The sequence below is a fragment of the Pelobates fuscus genome, chromosome 12, assembly GCF_036172605.1.
Source record: "Pelobates fuscus isolate aPelFus1 chromosome 12, aPelFus1.pri, whole genome shotgun sequence".
NCBI classification, from domain to species: domain Eukaryota; kingdom Metazoa; phylum Chordata; class Amphibia; order Anura; family Pelobatidae; genus Pelobates; species Pelobates fuscus.
Genome location: NC_086328.1, coordinates 62159994 through 62187310, shown reverse-complemented (window position 1 = coordinate 62187310; position 27317 = coordinate 62159994). Strand labels below are relative to the sequence as shown.

At 41.7% G+C, this 27317-nt stretch overlaps 1 protein-coding gene across 3 annotated transcripts in view; it reads right to left on the bottom strand.

Annotated features, from left to right (window-relative positions):
- Nucleotides 1–27317, bottom strand: part of PC (pyruvate carboxylase) — a 629184-nt gene that overhangs the window by 227017 nt on the left and 374850 nt on the right. For all 3 annotated transcript variants that reach the window (XM_063437445.1, XM_063437446.1, XM_063437447.1), the window contains one exon: nt 6746–6908. In XM_063437445.1, the coding sequence (XP_063293515.1) occupies nt 6746–6908 (163 nt within the window). The remainder of the gene's footprint in view (nt 1–6745; nt 6909–27317) is intronic.

Here is a 27317-nt window from a genome sequence, read left to right as displayed (position 1 = left end):
AGAGAGCATGGGGAGATGAAGAATTGCTGATCGTCAATCATGAGAAGAGCTGACTTTTACAAATCTCTGCTACTTAAGAGTAAACACTGATATTCAAAAGCAAATATTTTAAATGTATTTATGCTTTAGTCTATGTTGAATCTATATAGGATTTTTTTTAATTTGTGATACTGATTTAAGTCAAAAAAATGTAAACATTTAATACCAGTTAAAATTTGCTTAATTTCTGAGGTTTCTAAATAGATGGGCCAGTAGCAAACTTATATTAAAAAAACAAACAAAACACTATCCACATATACTCATTCAGAGGGTGCATAACACTTGAGAATACCCCTTCCCACTCCTTATAGTTCGATACACATGTGCCCTAGTTATAATATGGGAGGGAGCTTCCTTGTACCCTGTATAAGGTCCTACACTTTTTTGGACTCTACCTGTTAGGCCTGCACGCCCAGAACTATAAAAATCCTCCCTCCACTCCATGCTCCCACATACTGCCTGAATGTCCTGATTGTTTCACTATATTGCATCGCTGTAAACCTACTATCTGTTGCATACTCACGAGTGGAGTGAGGCAAAAAATAAAGAATACATTTTTTTTTTTTTTTTTTAAAGGCAACTGAATGGCCTGAAATAGATTTCGCAGGGGCCCAGTCAGCTCTGTGGTGCTTTAACAGCACGACTGGACCCACTCTGATGATGTCAGAACTGGGAGGAAGGGACTGCCCCGGTCACTCCTCCCAGCTTACACCGGGAGCCGCGTGAGTGGAAGGAGAGGAGGGAGTCAGAGTGGGAACTCTGACTCCCATCAGCCCGAGCCACCACTGGACCCCAGGGAAGTCATCCTCCTGCATATAGGTAGGAAACAGGAGGGTGACAAACAGTTTGTATATGTGTGTCTGTATGTCTGTGTCGAACGTATGGGAGGGTGAGGATAGACTGAGGGGGTTGCGGGGGGGAGGAGGGAGATGACAATTTTCGCACCGTGGCCCCATGGTTTCTAGTTACGCCTCTGACCCTAGTACTACAGCCCATATCTTATCCAAACCATACACCCCCATCACAGCTCCTATCCTCTTACTCCTGCCCTTATCCCCTACAAAGCCCTATTATTATAGTTCCCATTCCCCACATTACTGCTCCTATCCCTCCTTAGCATATGCCCTATTCCCCCATCACAGCCATTATCCCCAGTACAGGTCTAAGTTTTTAGCCCTCACTACTGCCCCTAACACAACACAGCCCCTATTCTAGCCCTGTCCTTCACATAGTACCTATCGCTATATCCACTGCATATACTACAGTCCCTATCCCTCCCACCATAGCTTTATCCCCATACATTTCAGCCCATAATCCCAAAATACTATAGCCCATATATCAACCAAACACTATTGTCCCCCCATCACAGACCTTATTATAAGCCTTTATCCCCCCCATATACAGTTGTAATCACAATGATTCAACCTCTAGTGATTTATATGATAAACAAACCTGAAAGCAATGTTACCTTGCAGTGAGAGGGGAATGCCAATACCTCTCGTGATCCAGTGCCCTGGAAACCTGGTTTGCCCCTTCACCAGGTGCAAAATTTGAGTAATGGTCTCGCGAGCTGAGGCATTTACAGTGTCAGAGCTTTCCTCTGGTAATTCTTGGCAATAAACTGATTGGCCTGAGCGTGGAAGACAGCTACTTATGGTCTGCAACCAACAAAAGTGCAATCAGAGGTGCCAAGCTGCCTCCTCCACAATACACGCCCTCACGCACAAACTGCCCCACACACACACACACTACATCCTTCACACACACACACACACTACATCCTTCACAAACACAATGCACTCCCGTACACTCACTGCACCCCATACACACACACACACACACACATATTGCACCCCTCACACACACTACTGCCCCGTTCTTCTACTACAGCCCATATCTCAGCAGATCCCAGGTAAGTTGTCAAACTGTAAAACAATTTGAATACTTACTCTGGGAGGGCACTACTGGCACCATAACCACTACAAACTGCCGTATTGGTTATTGTGCCAGGATTGTTTCTTTAAATAATCTACCAGTACCCCTCCCAAGATTAGGTTCTGGATCTACACTTGAACGGCAAGCATTTCTGCCGAACAGGGGCCCAGTAAATGCCGCTGCGCTGTACATCTATACAACTTGGAAATTATTTTAACTTGGGGCGCCTTGGAAAAATATTAAAATATTAAGGGTGCCTTGAACCTAGAAAGTTTGGGAACCACTGGGCTGGACCAAATATCCCAAATACACCATTTGGCATACTGTGAGTTGGCCACTTTTAAAAATGGAATGCAAAATAGTGGAAATGTTATTACCTCAAAGGCAACATAGGCACAGACAATCACTTTGGCAAATTTCCAATTATAAAGACTGAAATGAGCATGTACTATATTTGATCCTGTAACTTTCCAGAACACCATAAAATCTCTACATGGGAGGTACTGTTGTACTCGTGAGACATCACTGAACACAAACATGCATTTTTTTCAGAACAGTGAAATGTATAGTGTGGACTATGATTATATATGACTATGATGTCAGTGAAAGTGCAGTTTGTATGTGAAAAATGCAAATATATATATATATATATATATATATATATATATATATATATATAGTAAAAGAAAAAAAACTTAACATATCAATTTTGAATGGCTGTCTACTTTTGCAAAATGTATTCCAAGATAGGGGTAATTTTCATTCCTAGGTTGCAATACAGTCTCAATGGCAACATAGGCCCAGCAAATCAATCTGGAAAATTTCAAGGTGTATGAACTGAAAAGGGGAAAGCCCTATATTTGACCCTGTAATTTTATGCTGGCATTCCATTAACATGCTGCAAGTGTCAGTTATGCAGACGCACGGCCGATGGGTGCAGACATCGCAAAGTGAGGGAGAATATGTTACAAGAAGTGGCTAGGTTGTCAGAAAAACATCTGAGTGACCAGCTCAGTTTGGCCCTCACGCAATAGCCGCGCCCACCATTGGGTACAACTCAAACATTGCCGATGTAGTGGAGAAGCTAGATAGGGACTTAACTTCTCTAGGCCATGGACCACAAAGCCATTTGTTGCCAGTATTGGCCATAGCATCTGTCCAGGGTGTAGGAGAATTGTCGGAAAGTGGGGGGAGGAACATGGCTTACCCATTACAAGATGTGAGAAAAGTGCGCCACATAAGTAAGTCAGCCATTGCATGTGTGTCTAAAGTGATGCGTGATTCATCTGAGGGGAGGTCCAGGAACAAAGAAAGTAGGCGGGAAATGGAAGATCTATCCTGAGGAATGATTCTCATGGCAAAATTTAACGACCCAAGCAGAGATTAAAGTTCTTTCCGGTTACAAGAACCTAGCTGTAAGTACAGCTCAATGCTCTATACGATGCGCTCAATCTTATCCTGGGGAAGACTGGCCTGCATGTGAACGAAGTCTAGTTGAATCCCCAGAAAATGTATAATCATGCCCAGACCTACCATTTTTTTTAAGGGAGACCGGTATACCCAGGGATTCAAAAAGAGCCATCATATGTTTGAGGCTGCTAGGGGGTAGTGAGTTCAATCGTGAGGAAGTCATCTAAATAGTGAATTACAGTCAGACATCTACACACATTTAGTGGCAACCACCACAAGGTCTCCGCGGAAATATAAAATATTTGGGGGCTGCTCTTAGAGCCGAAAGTGAGCCGCGATAAGAAATAATATAAACCTTGCCACCTTGCCAAAGTGAAGGGTGAATGGGAAGCAACTTGAAAGCATTGACAATGTCCATTTTACTGAGCCATGCTCCTGTCCCCGCAGTCAAAATGGCCCAGATGGCATTGTCAATAGTGGCATATTGCAAAGATAATTCGTCAGAGGGTATGAGGGAATTAAGACTGGGGATCGTGGAGGAATGCAGTGCCGAAAAATCTATGATCAGTCTGGGTTTATGTGAAGTTTGCCGCTTGACAATACCAATAGGATTAGTTCTCCATGAAGTGAAAGTTGGGGAAACAAATGGCCCTAACACAAAACCCTGTTCCAACTCAATATTGAGAAGATCACCCACTAACTCTGGATCTGTCATCGCCGTTTGCAGATTATTGCATTCTAGCGTACCAGATGGCAAGTGTGTGAAACCCTTTAGACAACCCTTCGGTGAGAAATTTTAAGATGTCAGCCAAATGGCACGTGTGATATACCAGAAATAACAACTCTCTATAAAATAGAAATAACCATGTGCAATTTTTATTTTAACCTGTAATATCATGCGTAACCAGTAGGGGGCACCGGGACTCAAAAGTTACAGATATACATACAATTCGTCCTAATTTGTAAGAGTGAAATGAGAAATAACAGTCAATCGGGAAGAATTGTGCGAACAATCTATACCTTTACCTAGTTGTTCGCCTGTTTCCAATACAAATTACTAGACGATTCATATGAATCATATGAATGGTGAACGCCTAAGTATGCAAACGTAGTGAAAAGAGCCGAACGAGGCTTGTGTTCGTGCAGTTGAAAGAACCGAAAGCCCCTACCACATAGAAGCAAACTAATATGTACATGCTGTAATACGAATAGTGGCGAACACATGCACAACTATACAAAATAAGAAATGGGAAATCGACCCAAACCGTGATGACGCTGAACGAGTGAGACCAGGGCTCGACAGTAAGGGTCTAACTTACGGTTGAAACGAGCCAGTACCGGGACAAGTCTCTGAGCAAGCCAGAGAAGGCAGCGGATTTGTAGTGTTTTAAGTAAGCGGTCAGGTAAATAGAACTGAAACAGGAGCCAGGAACCAGACCCATGAGATAAACCGGTAAGAGACAGCAAAATGGCAACTTGACTGGAAGTAGTCCCTAAATTCGCCAGACCAATCCCCTCCCACAACTACAGGCCCAGCCTTAAATAAATATATAAATAAATAAATACATATCTTATATTTGTGAAGCAATATGTGATACAAATACTGAAGCTTCATTGCAGTAGTAACTCATTTCAGGTTTATGAAATTTCTTGTGAATATGGAATTCATGGTTGTGGAAAAAAAACACAAAAGAAAATATGACCACTAAATGGGGTCAGCATTTGCTACCACCAACTCTAATTACACCATTTGGAATATCCTGGGCTGCCCAATTTTAACAAAGATATTCCATAATGGGGGTCATCTTCTCTCATGTCTAATCAATATAATCAATTGTGACATACACCCAGAAAATCACTTTCTCAAATTTATAGCTCATATCATATATATAAATAATGAAAGGTGTAAATTATGGTTGAACGGATTTATAGTTTAAATTCCATGTTTTGTTTCAGAGCATTTCCAATTGCCTCCTTCTTAAGATGTTATTAATAAACTGGACATGGTGATAAGAGTTAAAAAAAAAATTCCCACACAGTGTTTAACCCCTTATGGACACATGACATGTGTGACATGTCATGATTCCCTTTTATTCCAGAAGTTTGGTCCTTAAGGGGTTAAGTGTATATATAACTTCTGGTGTTTCATGTGTAAGATACCCTTTCATGATTTTTGATGGTCAGATTTTTCTTCTGCTTTTTGTGTGGTCCCAGTTAGTAGCTTGTTTATATATTTTTTAAGCTATGTAACTATGTATAATAGAGACTTGCGTCCATCAAGTTCAGCCTTCCTCACATTTGTTTTTTGCTGTTGATCCAAAAGAAGGCAAAAAGAAAAAAAAAAAAGTTTGAAGCACTTCCAATTTTGCAACAAGCTAGGAAAAAAAAATCCTTCTTGACCCCAGAATTGCAGTCATTGCATTTATCCTTGGATCAAGCAGTTATTACCCTTCATTGAAATATTCTGTTTTTGAAAGTATGCATGTTTGTTGAACATCTGTATGGACTCTGATCAACCACTTCTTCAGGCAGAGAATTCCAAAACAGATATGGCATCTTTATCTTGGCCTTTTTATCAATAACGTTTCTGTCTTATTTCTTTTACCTTGGCTTGTTTGCTGAATAGCTTTGTTTTTTTGTTTCGGGGGGAAAGTTAATATAAGACCTGGTCTTATTTTCGGGGAAAGACGGTATACAAGTGTAGAGAATACAGTCAGATCATACTTGTTTGCAGATTTTTTTTTTGCCTAACTCAAGGATCTGCAAAAATCCCAGATACTCCAAGGACCAGTAATATACCAGTCTGTTCTTGCCTGTGTAATACACAGTCTGCTTAATTTTATTTTCAATCCATACCTTTGTTCATACTGCAGCTTATACAATGTATAGGTGTTTATGCTAAACGTGTTTACGTTCATAATATGTAGCAATTATTAAGGTACCTTTAGAGGACATCAAATATACAAGCGTCAACATTTAAGGAAACAGAGTGAACAATAATTGCAGATTAATTTATAAACATATATTCAAGCTAATGCTCAAACTGAAAGAAAAAATAAAGCAACAATAAAAAGTGTATAAATACCTATCAAATACACTGTTGTGCTTGTGTTGCCTGCACAGTGTTTCTTTAAGATAACTTTAAGATGAAGACTCTCCATGATTAGCCTCACTACAGCAGCCAATAAATGTGTCATCTGTAGTAGTCAGATTACTTTTGCTTGATCAATATTCAACTGGAATTATGACTTCTCTCTGCAGTTTTAGTACTCAGTCTATGGCAGACATTGGTTTTCTCAGAAACATTTGAACTGCCCTTTTAATAATATTATCCAAAACCAAACGATTATATAGGCATTACCTCAATGCGGCCAGTATCAGGTTGAAATCCACGGGCTGGGTCTTCAGTAGTAACTCTGCATTGAATGGCACAACCATTTATTCTGATGTTTTCTTGTTTGAGGCCAAGATCCGGCAAACTCTTGCCCTCGGCTACATGAATTTGTGCATGAACAAGGTCAACACTACAAAACAAAAACCATTTGAAAATATTACCTCTGTTCGTTATTAATGAAGAATTGTACTGTATGCATGTAGTGTGAATATCAGATTAACATTTTTACATTTTGACAATTTTAAGAAAAAGTTAATTTGTATAGTGATTGTTAAAAGAGACAGACTGATATTAGTTGCTAACTAATAAATGTATATTTTTAAATGCATTCTGTAACATGGAGATTCCTTTCATTATTAATATATATATATATATATATACATACATACATATACATACATACATATACACACACACACACACACACACACACACACACACACAGTTTACTGAATGACACACAGTTATGGTTGAGATTTATTGTGCCACACTTGTCTTTTTATGCACAGACCCCGAGCATGTGGTCTCCAAAGCAGGGCCGGACTGGGAAAAAAATTAGGCCCGGGCATTTTTCAATCAGAGCGGCCCCCTAAGAAGGGGGCGGGGCCAGAGAGGGTGTGTTTTGTCATCACTAATGCCAATCACGCCCCCTCTCAAAGTGAGCATGTTGGTTCAATACACAGAGCCCCGCTGAAGAGCTCTGGCATTAGAAAAAGGCCCTGTATTTGTTCTGCGCAGCGCAAGCAAATTTAATAACATGCTTGCGCTGTGTTTGCTTTTAAATTGTCTCTGGTGTCTCCACAGGTGAGATACCAGAGGACAAAAGGGCCAGGAAAGTGTATGGTGCATGTGGGATTGCGTGTGTGTAGAGTGTGGTGTGGTATTGTGTAAATAGGTCAATTTAATTTGTGTTTGTGGTGTAATATGTGTGGCTAGGGGCTGTAGAGAGTGTGTGTATAGTGGGCATAGTGTTATAGGGGATGTAGCGAGTGTGTGCATACGGGCTGTAGTGTGTGTGTATAGGTGACGTAGTGTGTGTAGGGGTTGTAGAGAGGGTGTGTTTAGAGAATGTTGTATGTGTTTGCTGACAAGGAATGTAGTGTGTGTAGGTGGTGCAGTGTGTGTGTGTGTAGGAGATCTAGTGTGTAAAGGACCAAGAGTGTGTATAGGAGATTCTGTTTGTGTGTGTGTGTATATATAGAGGATTAAGAGTGCATATAGGGTAAGGGATCTAGCGTGTATCTGGAGCGTAATGTGTGTAGTGGTGCAGTGTGAGGGGTGCTGTAGTGTGTGTGTGTGTGTGTGTGTATATATATATATATTTGGACGTATTGTATGTGTGAGGGGCGCAGTGTGTGTGTATGTAAGAGGGGTGCTGTGTGTGAGGGTGTTTTTATCTGCTATCACATTCTAGGTTTCTAATTTTCTTTGTCTGTTAACTCACTGAGGGTTATTTTATATAATATATATATATATATATGTGTGTGTGTGTGTGAGCGAGGGTGCTGTCTGTCTGAGAGTGCTGTGTGTGAGTGAGGGTGCTGTGCGTGAGTGAGGGTGCTGTGTGTGTCTGGGTGCGCTGTGTGTGTTTGGGTGCTGTGTGTGTGTGTCTGGGGGTACTGTGTGTGTGTCTGGGGGTGCTGTGTGTGTGTGTCTGGGGGTGCTGTGTGTGTGTGTCTGGGGGTGCTGTGTGTGTGTCTGGGGGTGCTGTGTGTGTGTGTCTGGGTGCTGTGTGTGTGTGTCTGGGGGTACTGTGTGTGTGTGTCTGGGGGTACTGTGTGTGTGTCTGGGGGTGCTGTGTGTGTGTCTGCGGGTGCTGTGTGTGTGTCTGCGGGTGCTGTGTGTGTGTCTGCGGGTGCTGTGTGTGTGTCTGCGGGTGCTGTGTGTGTGTCTGCGGGTGCTGTGTGTGTCTGGGGTGATGTGTCTGTGGCTGGGGGTGATGTGTGTGTGAGGGGGCTGTTAGTGTGATTTTTTTTATTTAAATGTAAGTTTTTTTTTATTAGATAAAAAAAATCACACTAACAGCCCCCTCACACACACATCACCCCCAGCCACACACACACATCACCCCCAGACACACACAGCACCCCCAGACACACACACACAGCACCTTGACACACACAGCACCCCCAGACACACACACACAGCACCCCGACACACATGTGGTGCTGTGTTTGTGTCGGGGTGCTGTGTGTGTCTGGGTGCTGTGTGTGTGTCTGGGGGTGCTGTGTGTGTGTCTGGGGGTGCTGTGTGTGTGTCTGGGGGTGCTGTGTGTGTGTCTGGGGGTGCTGTGTGTGTGTCTGGGGGTGATGTGTGTGTGGCTGGGGGTGATGTGTGTGTGAGGGGGCTGTTAGTGTGATTTTTTTTTAATTTAAATTTATTTTTTATTATTAATAATTAAAAAAAAAAAAAAAAAAGTTATATCCCCCCCTCCCTTCTTACCTTTATCCTGGGAGGGGGGGGGATCCGTTCTGCCTGGGTGGAGGAGGGGTGCCATGCTGCCATCCTTCCCTGGTGGTCCAGTGGTGAGAGTGAACTCTAGCCCCTGCCGGCTAGAGTTCACTCTCGCGAGATCTGAGCGTTGCCGTGGTAACCGCGGCAACGCTCAGACCTCGCGAGAGGACCCGGCGGAGCTGCTGGCTAGAGCTCCGCCGGTCCTCTCTCCTGCCGGAGGCCGCCTGGAAGTGTTTCTGGGCCGGTGAGGGAGATCTCCCTCACCGGCCCATGGAGACACACAGCAGGGCCGGCGCTCGGATAGCGCTGGCCCTGCAGCGGCCGGCCGGGGAGATCCTGAGATCTCCCCTGCCGGCCTCGGCCCCACGGCCATCGCGGCCCACCGGGCATTTGCCCGGTATGCCCGATGGCCAGTCCGGGCCTGGTGCCTACTGCCATTTCTTAACTGCATGTATGCTTATAAATTGTGAAAGATTGGGACTAAAGATCACCCTTGGCAAAGGCTGTACTGTATAGCCGAAACGCTGGGTGTTTTCTCCTGTCCATTTGCAAGGTAAAATTGTACAGCAATCTAATATTCTATTTTTGCATTTCTCTATGCTCTGTATATGTATGTTTTTGTTTATATTGATTATGTTACTCTGATTTTGAATACCAAAGAGAAATGCACAAGTCCCTCCCAGACATCTCGGTGTCTGGGAGATAGAGTCCCTGGAAGGCTAACTCAATTATCTCTAAGTTACAGGAAGCAGCACAACATACAGGAACCCCACAAGTTTTAGACCCCCGAATAGTGTATGGGTGCCCAACATATTTAAATAGCACTTCTGTAAAACAATCGCTATTTGGCTAAAGTTTTGATCTCCTTTCGGGGTTCCAATGAATGCTCCCCCTTGCTCTTAGGGAGCGAATGCTCCCCCAGTCGGTAATTCCCATCTTCTAAACGTCATTCGTGTAGCTGGTCGGCAAGTTGTACGGGCAGCGGTACAATCTTTGCCGGGGTTCGTGAGCTTGTGTAGCCGAAATGGGTTCCATGCGCTCGACAACCAAGTACCGCTGCCCGTGTTCGGGATGCCTGTGTTCAGGAGACAAGGAAAGCATTCGAGTTAATCCTTTATTTGCAGTTAACAGCCAGGGATGGTCGGTGTTCTGAACTAATAAAAAGGGGGACCACACGTGTTCGTTCAGTCGACGAACAGGGGGATATGTGTAAGTTAGGGAAAATTGAATATGCGTTCGGAAAACACTGGGGAATGATACAAGATCCGCCACAAACAGTCTGTTTCATCTTGCTCACGCTCTTGCTCACTCTTAACCTTCCAAGAGCATAGCAAGAAAAGAAAAAAAACTTCATCAAGCTATTATAGAGTTTTTTTGTTTATTTATCTATCTTTGCTGGTGACAGTTTGTGTAGAGCCCAGGACTACTCAAAGGAACAATCCACACTTTGAAGTTGTTTTCGGTGTTACCAGAATGTCTCCTCTTTCTTAATCTATAAAGGAGCAGATTTGAAGTTGCGCCTACAGATCTCTCTGAGGTGGAAATGAGCTGCAGCTAAGGACCCTCTCATCTCTGGATTGAATGTGAGATGAACTTTTATTTTATTTTTCTTATCTTTATTAACAATTTTGTTTTCCATATACACATATACATACATTTATGTTCATGGAATATAGTGGTGCATAAATACAGACTACATCTAATTTATTCCTCATTCTTCTATTCAATAACATAATTTAATTAGCTTTGTCAATTTAATCTTTATCATACTTATAGTCAGAGAGAAAAAATATATATTTGTTCGGGTAGAGATAAGAGTATGGTATGCCATTTTAGAAAAGGTATCACCTTTTCTGCCTGATTTTTTTTTTTTTTTTTTTATGCTCAGGTTATTTATTTACAGATAGTTTATAGGATCTTATCCCACAATTTCAAAACTTTATGTATTAATATCGTATTTGATTTTCTGTAGAACCCTCCCTCCATCTTATCTGATTGTTTATTTCTGGCCATATTGGTGGCATTAGTTTCTGGCTAATGTGAGTTTAATTGCCATAAAAATATGAATAATTATTTTTTTTTGTTCATAATTGCAATTTGGGAAATCCAAATAGAATAAAAATGTCTGGGGTAATAGTATTACTTGTTGTAATCCCATTTTTAAAAATATATTAGAGATCTTTTTTTCTCTCTCATTTAATTCTTTACATTTCCACCACATATGATCTAATGTACCTATTTCTTTAGAATACCTCCAGCATTTTTCAGTGTAGCTATTTTAAATTATTTTTAAATTCTATATGGAGCAATATACCATCGGTGAACGATTAAAAAAAAAAAAAAAATCTCTTGTATATTAAGGCTATGGTTGATCTTCCTGATTTCAATAAATCTATCTCCCCAAGTTTCCAGTGTAAATTATTTGTTTATATCTCTTTCCCATTTTTTTATGGAATTGGGTTTATCCATGACTATATGTATTACTATAGAAATGTGTCTATTATTATGTTTATGAATTACATTTTCAAATGCTGGGTGTTGTTTGATATCTAAGGTATTTAAAGGGACACTATAGTCACTCAGACCACTTCAGCTGAATGAAGTGGTCTGGGTGCCAGGTCCCTCAGGTTTTAACCCTTCATATGTAAACATAACAGTTTCAGAGAAACTGCTATGTTTACATTTGGGGTTAAGCCAGCCTCTACTGGCTGTCTTCTGGACAGCCACTAGAGGCGCATCTGCGACGCTGGAGGCACATTATGCCTCCATCGCGCAGAGAATCCATAGGAAAGCATTGAAAAACGCTTTCCTATGGACACTTTGAATGCTTGCGCGGCACTTGCCGCGCATGCGCATTCAGCTCCGCTGACGTCGACAGGGGAGGAGAGGTCACCAGCGCTGAGGGAGCTGGCGCTGGATCAAGGTAAGCTGCTGTAGGGGTTTTAACCCCTTCAGTGCTGCGGGAGGGGGACCCTGAGGGGCACTATAGTGTCAGGAAAACTGCTTTGTTTTCCTGACACTATAGTGATCCTTTAATAACTTGCTAATTTTAAAATAGTTGTACCATTCTTGATTGGGCAGTCCGAATTTAACTTGAATATCTGTAAATGACAATTTTTCCCAAAAGAGCAATTTGAGTTACATTTTGGATATTATATTCTATAAGGTCTATTGCATCAATATAACATCTAATAACTTAAGATTGGTATTTGTTTCATTTACAATTTTATTTTCCTTAAAAAAAAAAAAAGTATAATGTTCAGAACTAATCCAGGCTAATTGAAATAAAAATCTTACTTTGTATGTTCATATTTTTCCAACTAGGATCAGGATTAATAGAATTCTATGATATCTGGAAGATTTGTTCCACATTTATGCTTTCTTTTAGTTAGCTTATTGTATGAGACTCTGGGTATTTTATTCCTGCAAATAATTTCATAAATATTTTTTTGAATTGATGGAGTGTTGAGCATGGTACTTTTATTAGTATAGTTCGGATTAGTTTTGGAATTACGTAGGCTGAGACTGTATTTATACGACCCATCCAAGAGATTTCTAATTCTTTCCAACTTTGAAAATTTTCATGAAATATTAATAAGAGTTTCTTATAATCCTCTTCTACAATTTCATCTATATTTGATATGATTGAAATTCCAAGATTATCTATCTTGTCATTATAAAAGTTAAATTTTAACTTTTCTTTTAAATACCTTACATTTTCAGGGTTTATATTGAAAGTTAATTTTTGAGTTTTATTCATTCAAGAGAGTTAAAATAATCCGCATATAGAGTGATTTTTTTGATGTTCTGAATGGATCTGTAGCCCTTCCATTTTATCATCTTGTCTAATTGCCGCTGCTAAAGGTTCCATAGCTATTACATAAAGGAGTGGCGCCAGAGGGCAACCTTGTATGGTGCCATTCCGAGTATCGAATCAATCTGTTACCATACCAGGATATATGACTCTAGCTCGCGGGTTTGTATATAATGGCATTGAACTCTTGAGAGGATATTTATGGGGTGATAAATATGAAATATTTTCATAAAAATTATCAAAAATGTATTTAATAATTTTATATCATCAAAAATTGATATATTGGCACTGCTCCATGATTTTTAATTCTCTTAGATCCTAGAGGAAGTTTCACTAGAGGATTTTTACTTCACACAGTAATCACTAATTCTAAAAATATAATTTATTGTGACAATAATAAAATAATATATGTAACATGCGTGACAATCAGTGAATAATTAGGTATAACATAATTATACAATATGGCAATGGTTTCAACACAATACAGACAGCTAAAAAAACAACAACCAGTTGTCAACAAGATTTATGGGAGGACACTACTTCACTTAGAAATAACTTCATAGGGAAGATAGAACTTCACAGAACACACAGCAGTGGAGCATAAAGCAATACAACTGTGGCTGCAGTCAAATCACACTGAATTAACACTGCTGGCTACAATCCTCATAGGCAAAATATCCTATTATATTGCAATTTTACAATTACAGTAATGTTCATACCAGATCATTTGGCCATTCCTCTGTCCATCCAATAAGAATAATTCTACCAGATTTTACGTTTGCTGAATTTTAACTTTCCTAATTAAGATTCACTATATATCAGAACAAGTCAATACCTCTGGATAGAATTTTGGTATGCTAACATTTGGCAAATTTACTGTTACTATATCGTTATCTTTATTCCACCTGCAGGAATGCAATTTTTATAACCATATATTCCTTAGCTAGTTATGATTTCTAATAATTGAAATCTGACCAATATTGATCCAGATATATATTCCTGCTATTAGTAAAAATTAAATTAAATAAAATAAAACCAGCGTAATTTCCAGTTATGTTGTAGATTTTCTATCAGATGTGTAGATATAGTACAGTAATTTTGAATGCAAGTATGATAAGAGGGTTGTATTAGTTGGAAGAGGTAATAGTAAGAATTAGGTGTGTCCAAGAGTGTTGAGAGTTTCTTGAATACAGTCCAAGAGTCAGAATGTGTAAGTCCCCGAGAGTTTGAAAGTCAGAATATGTTTCAAAAAATCTGAATCTGTTTCAAGGAGCCCCTCTCTTCCATTTGTCATTACTTTTTAAAGGGGAACACTCTCTGCACGTCACTAGTTGATAGGACCAATAGGGAATTGTAGGTGTATCTTCCCTACAGACTATCATCTATGTTTTGGTCTGTAGATGGCAAAATTACATCACCAAAAATTCTTGTCAGGGTGTCCATTTGCTTTTTGCATAATGGGTTAACTGAAATTGGTGATGCTTTTTACGTCATTTTTGGTTATCTTTAAGTCTGCTATAGATAACAGAGCATGACAACTTCAAAGACGTTGTTTCACTCTTACCCAGTCTTGGTGTCTGGGATTTCAATCGTAAAATTAGATGTGACACTTCCTAACCTTAATTTCACTGTTTCTCTTAGAATGGAACTAGTAAGATTCCTTTTTTTTTTTAGAAAGTAAAATCAATTACTTAGTGTTATTTGTCATTGGTTTCTGGTTTTCTCGTGTGAAACGGTGTTTAAGATTATTTATACTCACTAACATTAGTAAATATGATCTTTCTTCATTGATATGTATCCACGAAAAGTCTATATTATTAACATACTAAATATATATGATTAATATAATATAGTAAGTTATAAGTGGATAGTGTGTATATGTATATATAATCCTGTATACATTTGTCTCTGGGTTAGTTGCATGCCTCCCCATTTTGCTGTTAGACATCATGCCTTATCTTAGCTCAGACTTTGGATGAATAGAGTGATAGAGAGATAAATCTTGTGTCTGTCTTAGCCGTGTAATACAACATGGAGTCGACTCTGTTCTGAGTGTGACTGGCAGTATACACATTGGATATCTGTCTTAACACAAACTGTCTGCCAGTACAAATATACTGACACTCTCTGTGGCGAAAATAACCTTGCCACTCTGTTCTGGAGGGGCCTGGTTGCTCGCCTTTTGCCTCAGGATTATGGCCCTGTGGTGTGTGGCCCTTTAAAACGGTTATTGGGGGATATTGTGAGCAATGTTCCTTTAATACTGTGTCCCCAGACTGTGTTAATACGGTGTTTGTGTCTTTTTCCCATATGGTTCGGTAAATGGGGCTTAAGTTAACCCATTGTGTACAGTAATTATATCACAGGCAGGTTTGTGTGCCTTACCTGGGAGTGTCTGACTGTATTGTAATGTGTTTGATTGGCTGTTCCACAAGGCCACATGGGTGGTAACCTTGTGGGAAGACTTGCATATAAGACACTCACTCATTCACAGTTACACTCACATTCACTGACACACATACACACCAACAGACATGCATTCACTGACAGACGCACACTCACTCAGTGTCCAACACACATATACTAATTGACAGATACACACTGGCAAACACACATACACACTCACTGACAGACATATATACACTCAGTATCAGACACACACTGTGAGACACATACACTCTCACTGACTAAAACATATAAACTCTCAGTGACACACACACTCTATCTGATACATATATACTCACTAAAACACTTGCGCTCAGACACACACTCGCTAACAGACTCAGTAACAGACACACCGTAACATACTCACATTTTTTTATTGTGAGACCACCATGAAAACTGACCCTGAAGAAAGTCAGGGAAGCCCTGGACTAATTTCTCACCCCCTTCTGAGACTTTCTTGGCATGTACCCTTGTTTTTAAAGTCAATAAATATACATTTTTCTATGATTTTTGCTTGTACACTGTGTGGGATTACCTATGAGTGCAGATCAATATTTTTTTATTTAGGAAATTGGCCAGACTAGATTTTGTATGGCACTCTATTATAATGACTGTGGAATCCAGAATTTTAAAAAATAAATAATAATTTAAATAATTTAATGTTATTTAGCTGTACGTCTGACTAGAGACTACGATGTGGGACATTCCTGATCTTCTAATAACAATTTATACTGAGTGATCTATAGAAGAGTTTTTTTTGCCACCAAAAAGGCACGTTCAGAGCCATAACGTATAAATTACTCAAATTACAAGCATACCTTATTGCCACGTTTTTTAATTTTTTTCCAATTTATTAAAACAATATTGCACTACTATATCTTCTCTTTCTTTATATACATAAGAATAATAATTTCCCCAAGTTTATTAATAGGGTTAAGCGTGTTTCTTCTTGCATGTGATTTCATTTAGCGTTGCACTTGACACTTTAGTATTTTATAGGTGGTGGTTTATCACTTAAACATTAGAATTTGTGTCCGAGATTTGCCTTGCAATTTATATATTTGATTAACCAATTTAGAAAGACCTATAGTAGGATGCTATTTACAATTTTTTGTCCACATTTAATGTGGTTCTATGTCCCTATATGTTTTATTGCTTCTGAGCTCTGTGGTTTACAAATGCATTCATTCCTAAAGAGGGAGTCAGGAGGACATTAAAGCAATTGAAAATAAACCCAGCTTTCAATGGCAGCTATTTTGTTTCAATTCTAAGCAAGCTACAGATTTTCCTTCCATACCCCCGTCTCTCACAAAATCCGTTCTACCTAAGCCCCCATACCTCCTTCCCTCCAGAGCTCTTAATACCAAACAAAACCATAAGTACTTATCATAGCTCGGCTGAATGTCTCCGACTGGATACTTCCGTGCATGAGGCACGAAGCACGGTGGAGGACACAGTCAGAAATGATGTAGACGCCAAGATAAGCAAGTGCCATAAATCAAAGACCTACTGTATGCCGCGAATGCCATAAATGCCGACAGGAACATAGCCTGAGAAAAGCAGGCGAGTGTGAACGGTGGCACTGAAGAAACTGCCTCAAAGAAAATTATACAGGTGATACTCGAAAAATTAGGATATCGTGCAAAAGTTAATTTATTTCAGTAATGCAACGTAAAAGGGCAAACTAATATATGAGAAAAATGCAAAGGGTTTCTGAGCCTTAAAATAGTATCTGTCTGGTTCAGTAGGAATCTCAATCATGGGGAAGACTGCTGACCTGACAGTTGTGCAGAAAACCATAATTGACACCCTCCATAAGGAGGGAAAGCCTCAAAAGGTAATTGCGAAGCAAGTTGGATGTTCTCAAAGTGCTGTATCAAAACACATTAATAGAAAGTTATGTGGAAGAAAAAGGTGCACACAGGGATGACCGCAGCCTGGAGAGGATTTTCTGGAAAAGGCAATTCAAAAGTATTAGGGACTTTCACAAGGAGTGGACTGAGGCTAGAGTCAGTGCATCAAGAGCCACCACACACAGACGGATCCTGGACATGGGCTTCAGATGTTGTATTCCTCTTGTTAAGCCGTTCCTGAACAACAAACAACGTCAGAAGCGTCTTACCTGGGCTAAAAAAACAAACAAAAAAAAAACAGATCTGGTCTGTTGCTCAGTGGTCCAAAGTTCTCTTTTCTGATGAGAGCAACTTTTGCATCTTATTTGGAAACCAAGGACCCAGAGTCTAGAGGAAGAATGGAGAAGCACACACTGCAAGATGCTTGAAGTCCAGTGTGACGTTTCCACAGTCTGTGTTGATTAGGGGAGCCATGTCATCTGCTGGTGTTGGTCAACTGTGCTGCATTAAGTCCAGGGTCAATGCAGCCATCTACCAGGAGATTTTGGAGCACTTCATGCTTCCTTCCGAAGACAAGCTTTATGGGGATGCTAACTTCATTTTCCAGCAAGACTTGGCACCTGCCCACACTGCCAAAAGCACCAAAGCCTGGTTCAATGACTGTGGTATTACTGTGCTTGATTGGCCAGCAAACTCGCCTGACCTGAACCCCATATAGAATCTATGGGGCATTGCCAAGAGAAAGATGAGCGACATGAGACCAAACAATGCAGAAGAGCTGAAGGCCGCTATTGACGCATCCTGGTCTTCCGTAACACCTCAGCAGTGCTACATGCTGATAGCTTCCATGTCACGCCGCATTGAGGCAGTAATTGCTGCAAAAGGGGCCCAAACCAAGTACTGAGTCCGTATGCATGCTTTTCAGAAGTCCGATATTGTTCTATGTACACTCCTTGTTTTATTGATTGCATGTAATATTCTAATTTACTGAGATTGTGGATTTCGGGTTTTCATGAGCTGTAAGCCATAATTATCGCACTTATGACAAATCACGGCTTGAACTATCTTGCTTTGCATGTAATGCGTCTATCTCATATATTAATTTCTCCTTCTACGTTGCATTACTGAAATAAATGTATAAGAACTGTTTGTAGCTTTGGAGCGTTCTGATTATCGAGAGGGAGGTGGTAAGTAGACAGATAAAGGAAGGGGGAAGAGGGGAGAAAACTAAGGTGAATCTAAAATGTTTATTTCTGTTTAAATGCAATTTTTTTTCAAGTGCACATATTTGTGTAAGTGAAATTTTATTATAAAAAGAAAGAAGAATATTAAGGGAAGGGAAATGACATGGAGGGAGTGATGGTAGAAAGAAGGAAGAGAGAGAGTAGGAAAAAGGAGAAAAAGAGGAGGGGAGAGAGGAGGAAAGAGGAAAGAAGGAAAATAAGAGAAGGAAAAAGGAAAGTAGAAGAGGAAAAGAAGGGAAAGGAAGAAGAAAAGAGAAAAAGAAAATATAATAAAAAGGAGAAAAAAGTGAAAGGGAAGCAAAACAAAGGTTAAAAAAATAATTAAAAGGGAGATATTCTTGCCATTGTAAGGTTACTATCATATTAAGATTTAGAGAAAAAAACGGGTCGCAAGAGTATTCTGAGAACGGACAGCAGCTGAAATAGCCTGCCCTTTGGTGGGTCCCTGCTCAGAACTCAAGCTGGTTTTAGCTCATCTTGTGCCATTACAGAGAGAACATATCTCTCTGTAATGGCACAATGTGAGCAAAAAACAGCTTGAGAACTGAGCGGGGACCGACCGAAGGGCAGGCTATTTCAGCTGCTGCCCGTTCTCAGTATTCTCTTGCGACCCATTTTTTACTCTCCACGAGTTTAAAGGGATAATCCAGACGTGGACCCCTTGCTCACGGTGCCTAGGGAGATATCAGCTATGCCTCACTGATGATGCCTAACAAGGCTGAAACGATTGTCTGGGGTTGCTGTGTCTCTCGTGCAGAGGGAACTTGCTGGCATTTCGGATCTGGACTGCCCGAATGGGTGGGACCAGTCTGATATGTTTCAGAGAAGTTCTCTCTGTAATGGCACAAGATGAGCAAAAAACAGCTTGAGAACTGAGCGGGGACCGACCGAAGGGCAGGCTATTTCAGCTGCTGCCCGTTCTCAGTATTCTCTTGCGACCCATTTTTTACTCTCATATTAAGATTTAAGTTAGATGATCTTCCCCTTTTCCCTGGATATGTTTAATGTGATTATCTGGGTATCCAACAAATGTTTACAAGTTTCTGTGCTTGGAAAATTATGTGTACACACAAGTTATATCTAAATTTATATGCATGATGATCCTTTTATATTGGATATTGAAATTTTTAAATGTGTGTTTGGTTTTATAAAAAAAAAAAAAAAAACAGATTGTGAATAAATGTTTTATTTGGATTTGAAGTAATTATGGACAATGTGTGCAACTTTGGAGAGCTACAAGCCGATTGGATCATGGCTTTGGGACTCCTAAATAAACGAGGATCTTGTCAGGATCGGGACAGGGATCCAACACGCAGAATACAGGAGATAGGTACGTATACCGGACCTTAGAATGGCCGGACTAACGTAAGGAGAAAGCAAAGAATGGTCAGAGACAAGCCGAGGTCGAGGGAACGAGAGAACAGGTAAGCGAGAGACGAGCCGAGGTCAAAGGACACAAGAGATAAGCAGGAACGAAAGTACAAGCCGAGTCAGAACCAAAGAGACAATAGTAATAAGAGCACTGAGTGACCAGACAAGCTAGAACCACGACAGGGCAATGAACCATTACACACATCCCTCTTTTATACCTTGGCTCTTTAATTGATGACTCCGCCCTTGCCGAGCCCTGATTCGTTGTTCGGAACTAGATTGACAGGTCGGGATGTGATTGCCGTCATGACGTCGGCTCCTGAGCACCGCTTTATAAAAGGAAGCGGGGCTATCGCGGCCGGCGTGTGAACGGCTATGAGAGCTGTGAGGATTGGGTGAATCAGCCCCCCTGAGAGGACGGCCGTTTGAAAGTCTAACCTCCTCCGAGGTAGAGACTTCAGGTACCCTGACAGTACCCCCCCTCTCAGAAACTCCCACCGGACGGAAGGAACCGGGGCGAGACGGAAAACGAGCATGAAAAGCCCTGAGGAGACGAGGAGCATGCACATCTTCCTGGACCACCCTAGACCTTTCCTCAGGACCATAACCTTTCCAGTCAACAAGATATTGCACCCTCCCCCGAGAAACTCGAGAATCGAGAATGGACTTGACCTCATACTCCTCATGACCCTCAACCTGGACAGAACGAGGGGAGGACACAGCGGAGGAAAATCTGTTACAAACCAAAGGTTTCAATAAGGAAACATGAAAGGAGTTCGGGATGCGCAGGGCAGGCGGAAGGGCCAGACGATACGCAACCGGGTTTATACGAGACAGAACCCTGTAAGGACCTATGTAACGAGGAGCAAATTTCATGGAAGGAACCTTCAAGCGGATGTTTCTGGTACTCAGCCACACCCTATCACCCGGGGAAAACACCAGAGCCACCCGTCTGCGTTTGTCAGCGTGTCGTTTGGACACCGTGGAATTATGAAGAAGAATTCGTCGAGTCTGATCCCACAACTTCCTCAGATTGGCAACATGAACATCAACCGACGGTATCCCTTGGGACGGGGAAACCGACGGAAGAACGGAAGGATGGAAGCCATAATTCATGAAAAAGGGGCTAGAACGAGTAGAATCGCAAACAAGGTTGTTGTGCGCAAACTCCGCCCAAGGAATCAGACCGACCCAATCGTCCTGGTGTTCAGAAACAAAACAACGCAAAAATTGTTCAACCTTTTGGTTGGTGCGTTCGGCAGCTCCGTTGGACTGGGGATGATAGGCAGAAGAAAAATTCAATTTGATGCCACATTGAGAACAGAAGGACCTCCAAAACCGGGAAACAAATTGGGACCCTCTATCAGAAACAATTTCAGAAGGAATACCATGTAAACGAAAAATCGCCCTCGCGAAAATCTCAGCCAATTCGGGAGAAGAGGGCAATTTAGGCAGGGGTACAAAATGAGCCATTTTAGTAAACCTGTCAATCACTGTGAGGATAACAGTATGTTTCTTAGAAACAGGCAAATCGACAATGAAGTCCATAGCCAAACAAGACCATGGTTTCTCGGGAATTTCTAGGGGGTGCAAAAGCCCACATGGAAGCGTATGAGGGTGTTTAGTCCTCATACAGACATCACATGCCCCGACGAAGTCCTTTACATCCTTACGTAACGAAGGCCACCAGAAATCTTTGGAAATCAGAGAACACGACTTGCGTATGCCAGGGTGTCCGGCAAATTTACTGTTCTGAAAACACTGCATTAGTTCCAGTTGGAGTTCAGGAGGAACGGAGTACCGATCCCCAGGAACAAGTCTGGGAGCCAGATGCTGTAATTTTTTGATCTCAGCAAGCAACAGGGAGTGAATCTTGATGCTTGTGTTGGCAACAATATTACACTTGGGAACTATAGAAGAAAAAAACATATCAGACATAGTAGAAGGTTCATGTTGGCGGGACAATGCATCAGCCTTAGAGTTCTTAGAACCAGGTCTATAAGTGAGCACGTAGTTGAAATGAGTAAGGAACAAAGACCAACGAGCCTGCCTGGCGGACAAGCGTTTGGCTTCCCCTATATATGACAAATTCTTGTGATCCGTCAAAATAGTAACCGGGTGTAAAGTCCCTTCCAACAAATGTCTCCACTCCTTTAAAGCCATAATGACCGCTAATAGTTCCCTGTCACCAATATCATATCTGCTTTCAGGCCCAGACAATTTCTTGGAAAAAAAAAACACATGGGTGCAGCGGTTTATTCAAACCTAGCCTTTGGGACAAGATAGCGTCTACACCTGTCTCTGAGGCGTCTACCTCGAGTAAAAAAGGCAAAGAGGTGTCAGGATGAACTAATATCAGTGCTGAGGCAAACTGTTCCTTGAGAGTACTGAAAGCAACAAGCGCCTCAGGAGACCAGGTCTTGCCCTCTATTTTATAGACCTACCGGCACATTTGTTTCAGCACACCTCAGCTGACTTATAGGGATACCTCTAAGTGTCAGGAATATAAAGCTGTTTTCCTGGCACTATAGTTCCCTCTGTCCCCCCCCCCCCCTCGCACCCTCCACCCCTACCGACAAAGGTTTTTTGAGTAATTTATTTGTTATGGCTCTGAACGTAAGCATGTATGTGTCTTTATTTACTTACCTTATCGTAGCGCTCGTGTCTCTCGGCGCTGGGTCGCAGCTCCGTCTCCACTGACGTCCCACGACAAACTGGCGTAAATGCACATGCACTTCAAATGCCATTAGTGCATTAGACCTCCCTGTACCAAAGATCTAATGCTGGATGTCCTCTTGCACAGAGTGAGGACGTCCAGCGACAGCTACCAGACCAAAGGTCAGTTAAGATCCAGGAAGTGCCTCCAGTGGTTGTCTGGGAGGCAGACTTAGTACTGCAGTAAAAACATTGCAGTTTCTCTGAAATAGGGACACTGTACCCAGACCACTTCAATGAGCTTAGGTGGTCTGGGTGCCTCTAGTGTCTCTTAAAGTGTATTACCCATGTTCCCTTTATCATGTTATGTTTATTTCTTTTGTGTCCCAACCACATATATACGCATATATATGTATACGATGCTGTACACACTGCCAAACACACAGACAAAATAAAGAAATATTTACAGACACACTGCCTCAGACATACACACACTACTAGATACACATACATATGATACACACAGACACACATTTTTCACAGTCTTTTTAACTAACCTACTATTTGCTAATTTTAAAGGTGGCATCCCTTAGGTCAAGTGGGTTCTGGGGTGGAAGGGATTGGTATGACATCACATTTTCTTGCTGCAGCGTAGGAGAGAAACTGAAGCAGTCAGGGCAGTCTAGTAAGGGGTCCACTTTGCTGACGATACACAAAACTGCCCAATATTATAACAGGTCCCCATGAAGGCCCCGTTGATCAGCTGGTTTCCCCCCTTAGTGGAGTATTGGCTGTAGCCCAGTAATGGAAGCACTGATGCTGCTAAGTTAAAGTGGGTGTTTCACATTATTGATGTTACCTGCAGAGGAATAATGAGGAACAATTGGTATTAAACGGTTAGGGTTAAGAAGATGGTATTAGTGGATGCAAAAAGTAGCATTTTTATAAGTAAGCACGTTCCAGACCAAAAAAAAAAAAAAAAACAATGTCAAACATTATCTGCCTCTTATGGTCTCTACATATTTAGGCACAGTCCAACCTACTAACTTCACATAAATAAAATGTTGTTTAGCTAGTTTTGGTTTGTGACTATTTCCATGTGATAGGGGGTGGGGAGGGTCAAATTGTGTGTTTTAAAACAACTATGAAAGAGGAGACTGGTTTGAAACATGTTTATTGCTAGAAGGGCAATATGTCTCAATTTTTCAACCATATTGCCTTCTCCGTCTGCTTGTTATAGTCCATTTCAGCCTCTAAAACATTCGAAAATAAACCCATCTTTTTTGTAACTAATCTATAGGGATGATCAACAAAAAACTCCTTTCCAAAACTATAAAAACACCATCTGTAGGAAGATCTCAATAGTCTAAGCTCGTAACAGCTCCTAATAACTACAGAATGTCATAACCATATAAACACTCATAGACTTCTAAAGCAATATCACAATCTCAAAATACGTAATCACAATTCTCACAATAGATTTCATAAAATATAACACAATGTAACCTTTTTCTTGATAATCAATTTTTTTTTGTTTTGTTTTTTTGTTTCCCCATTAACCCCTTAACACCGCAGCCAAATGTACAAGTTGTGAACGAAACAAAACGTAAACAAAACCTGGCATTTGCGCTATATGTCTGTCCAACCGTAATTCACCTCTTTCATATTAAATGCACCCCCCCTTATTATATATCATTTTATTCAGGGGAAACAGGGCTTTCATTTAATATCAAATATTTAGCTATGAAACATAATTTAATATGAAAACAATGGGAGAAAATAAGATTTATTTTGATTTTTTTCGTTCTACATGACATTTTAACTGTCAATGTCATAATACTGTTTGCTTTTACTGCAATAAAATACACATATTTGTATTCAGCAAAGTCTTACGTGTAAAACAGTACCCCCTATGTACAGGTTTTATGGTGTTTTGGGAAGTTACAGGGTCAAATATAGCGTGTTACATTCGAAATTGAAATTCACCAGATTGGTTACGTTGCCTTTGAGACTGTATAGTAGCCCAGGAAATAAATTTACACCCATAATGGCATACCATTTGCAATAGTAGACGACCCAAGGTATTGCAAATAAGGGATGTCCAGTCTTTTTTAGTAGCCATTTGGTCACAAACACTGGCCAAAGTTAGCGTTAGTATTTGTTTGTGTGTGAAAAATGCAAAAAACGCCAATTTTGGCCAGTGTTTGTGACTAAGTGGCTACTAAAAAAGACTGGACATACCCCATTTGCAATACCTTTGGTTGTCTACTATTGCAAATAGTATGCCATCATAGGGGTAATTTTCATTCTTGGGCTACCATAGGGTCACAAAGGCAACGTAAGCAATCTGGCGAATTTTAATGTGAAAAAAATGAAACACAAGCCTTATATTTGACGCTGTAATTTTTGAAAACACCATAAAACCTGTACATGAGGGGTACTGTTGTACTCGGGAGACTTCGCTGAACACAAATATTTGTGTTTCGGGGTGGAGCCTAACCGCTTAGCAGACCAGACGTGCCTGACTAGGGCTCCTGCATCTGGGGTCACAATCCGGGGTAATCCAGCCCCAAAAAGCGACATTTGCCTACCGCAACCTATCCCACACGACCCGGGAGAGGCTGCTGCACCGGACGGTACCTCTCCCGACCAAAACGTTGCTGAAAAGAGGTCTGCGGCCTACACGTGGAAGAGGCCTGGGGAGACGGCCGCTCCCCGGACTCACTGATCGTGGCTGGACACCCCGGGGAACACCTCCCCCCCCCCCCCCCTGGACCGACGGGGGTTATCTCGGTCCACACCAGCATACCTCACCTACCGCACAGACTGCTGTCGGCTACATCTAGGGTAGCTGGTCGTCCAGTGAGCCCTCGTAACATGGCGGACGCACCTACCATCAGAACCACGCAACAGCTCAGTCTAGACGGGAGCGCTATACTGGATGGCATAGTACAACGCATAGATGAACACTTCACCCGACTCTGGGAGAAGCTAGCGGAACATATGTGGACAGCAATTGGGGAGCAGAAGAGCGTGCAACCACAAGCGGGTAAGAGGGAGAAGGGGATCCCACAGAGCATTAACTCCCACCACATCCCCAACCCACGTAAATATGGCCCACCAACGAAGTTGACCACGCAAACAAACGTCTCATACCACCCCCAACGGGGACAGTGGACAGGGACTACCATACAACCCACGACCGCCCAGAACCCCCTGTACAATAAAGCGGCAACGGGCAATGGCCGCCCCACAAGCCTTCCCGGGCCGAGGACCAATAGGAGCAACCCTCCCAGGCACCCACCACACCGCCGAAGAGCAGGCCACCGCAGGCGGTGGCGAAACATCCAAGCTCTACACGGCGCCCGACAGAGGATCAACCCGGCCTCACAGAGTTACCGAGTTGGTGGATTCCAGGTGCAGGCCTTCACGAAAGCCTGGGGCCGGCAGGCGGCCGCCACATGTCCGCAGCCTATTGCCACTGGAGGCGATCCCTTGACCGTGGGGGCCAACATATGCAGCACCATTGACCAGCAAACCTATGCTCTGAAACTCCGCAACACAGAAACCTACCAGGCCACAGTACAGCTTCTTGCAGTACGCGACCAAACCGGAGCGGAGCTCTGGCCCTCCCCAGTTGCAGAGACTGTCTCTCTGGGAGTCCCCCCAACCGCGACCGCCGGCGACCGGGTAAGTTACTAAAAACCGGACTATTACGCCCTGCGGCGTTTAGAGCCGCTTTTAAAAGGACGTAATAGTACGCCCTCCGGTCATAAGGGGTTAAACACACATGCAGGTGCTGCAAAGTATTTCTGAACTGTGTTTTTGAACAGAGTATTTGACAAGCAAGAAAAAGACAACTCTGCCTTTGTAATTTCAAATATGTATTGCCAGTCCACTCAAAACACTTAATTTCAGGGCACAACATAACATTTATGTTAAGAAGGGGGATGCAGGGGTAAAATATAAACATAAAACATAACTTTTGTGTATAGATATATTTGTAGACAAACTTAAAAAATAAAATTATGTAAAGCAACACAAGTTTTATTTTTCACTTGTTTGTTCAGCCTTTATTAAAACATTTGGAAACTGAAAAGCTTTAGATAGCATACAGTGTCCTTTAACTTGTAATTGTCAGGTTCCCTGCCCCCGCGCCGCTCACGGCAACCTTGCTTACCTCATCACACATGCGGCGTCATCTGGTCCCTGTCTCCAGACTGGCAGTGTGTGAGTCTGCATGCTCCAGAGCAGCTTCCTTTTATGTGTGCTGCACCCGGTCATGAGACCCAGCACACACACAAGAGAGGGAAGAAACTCCTCCGAGGGGTTGTGGTTAACACTAATTGGAGATTAGCCAATCAGGCACACCCTGTGTGTATATAAGCTAACCTCTCCCTTGCCTCAGTGCCCTGTTGTGGTCTTGGATTATCGTTGCACTTGTTATTTGGATTTCCTGGTTACTGATATTTGGCTTTGTCTCTCTTTATTCCGTTTCTCTGTTTCTCTTGACCTCGGCTCAGGTTTTGACTCCAATATCCCATTTTCTCTATCTGACCATCATCTGCTGACTTGACATCGGCATACCCAAGACCCAATTGACACCACCGTCTGAACATCAATCTCACAGAAACCTCCAATGTCTTGACCTAGAGCATTTCTCCACTAATCTCCAAACTCTCCTTTTACCTATCTCAAAACTC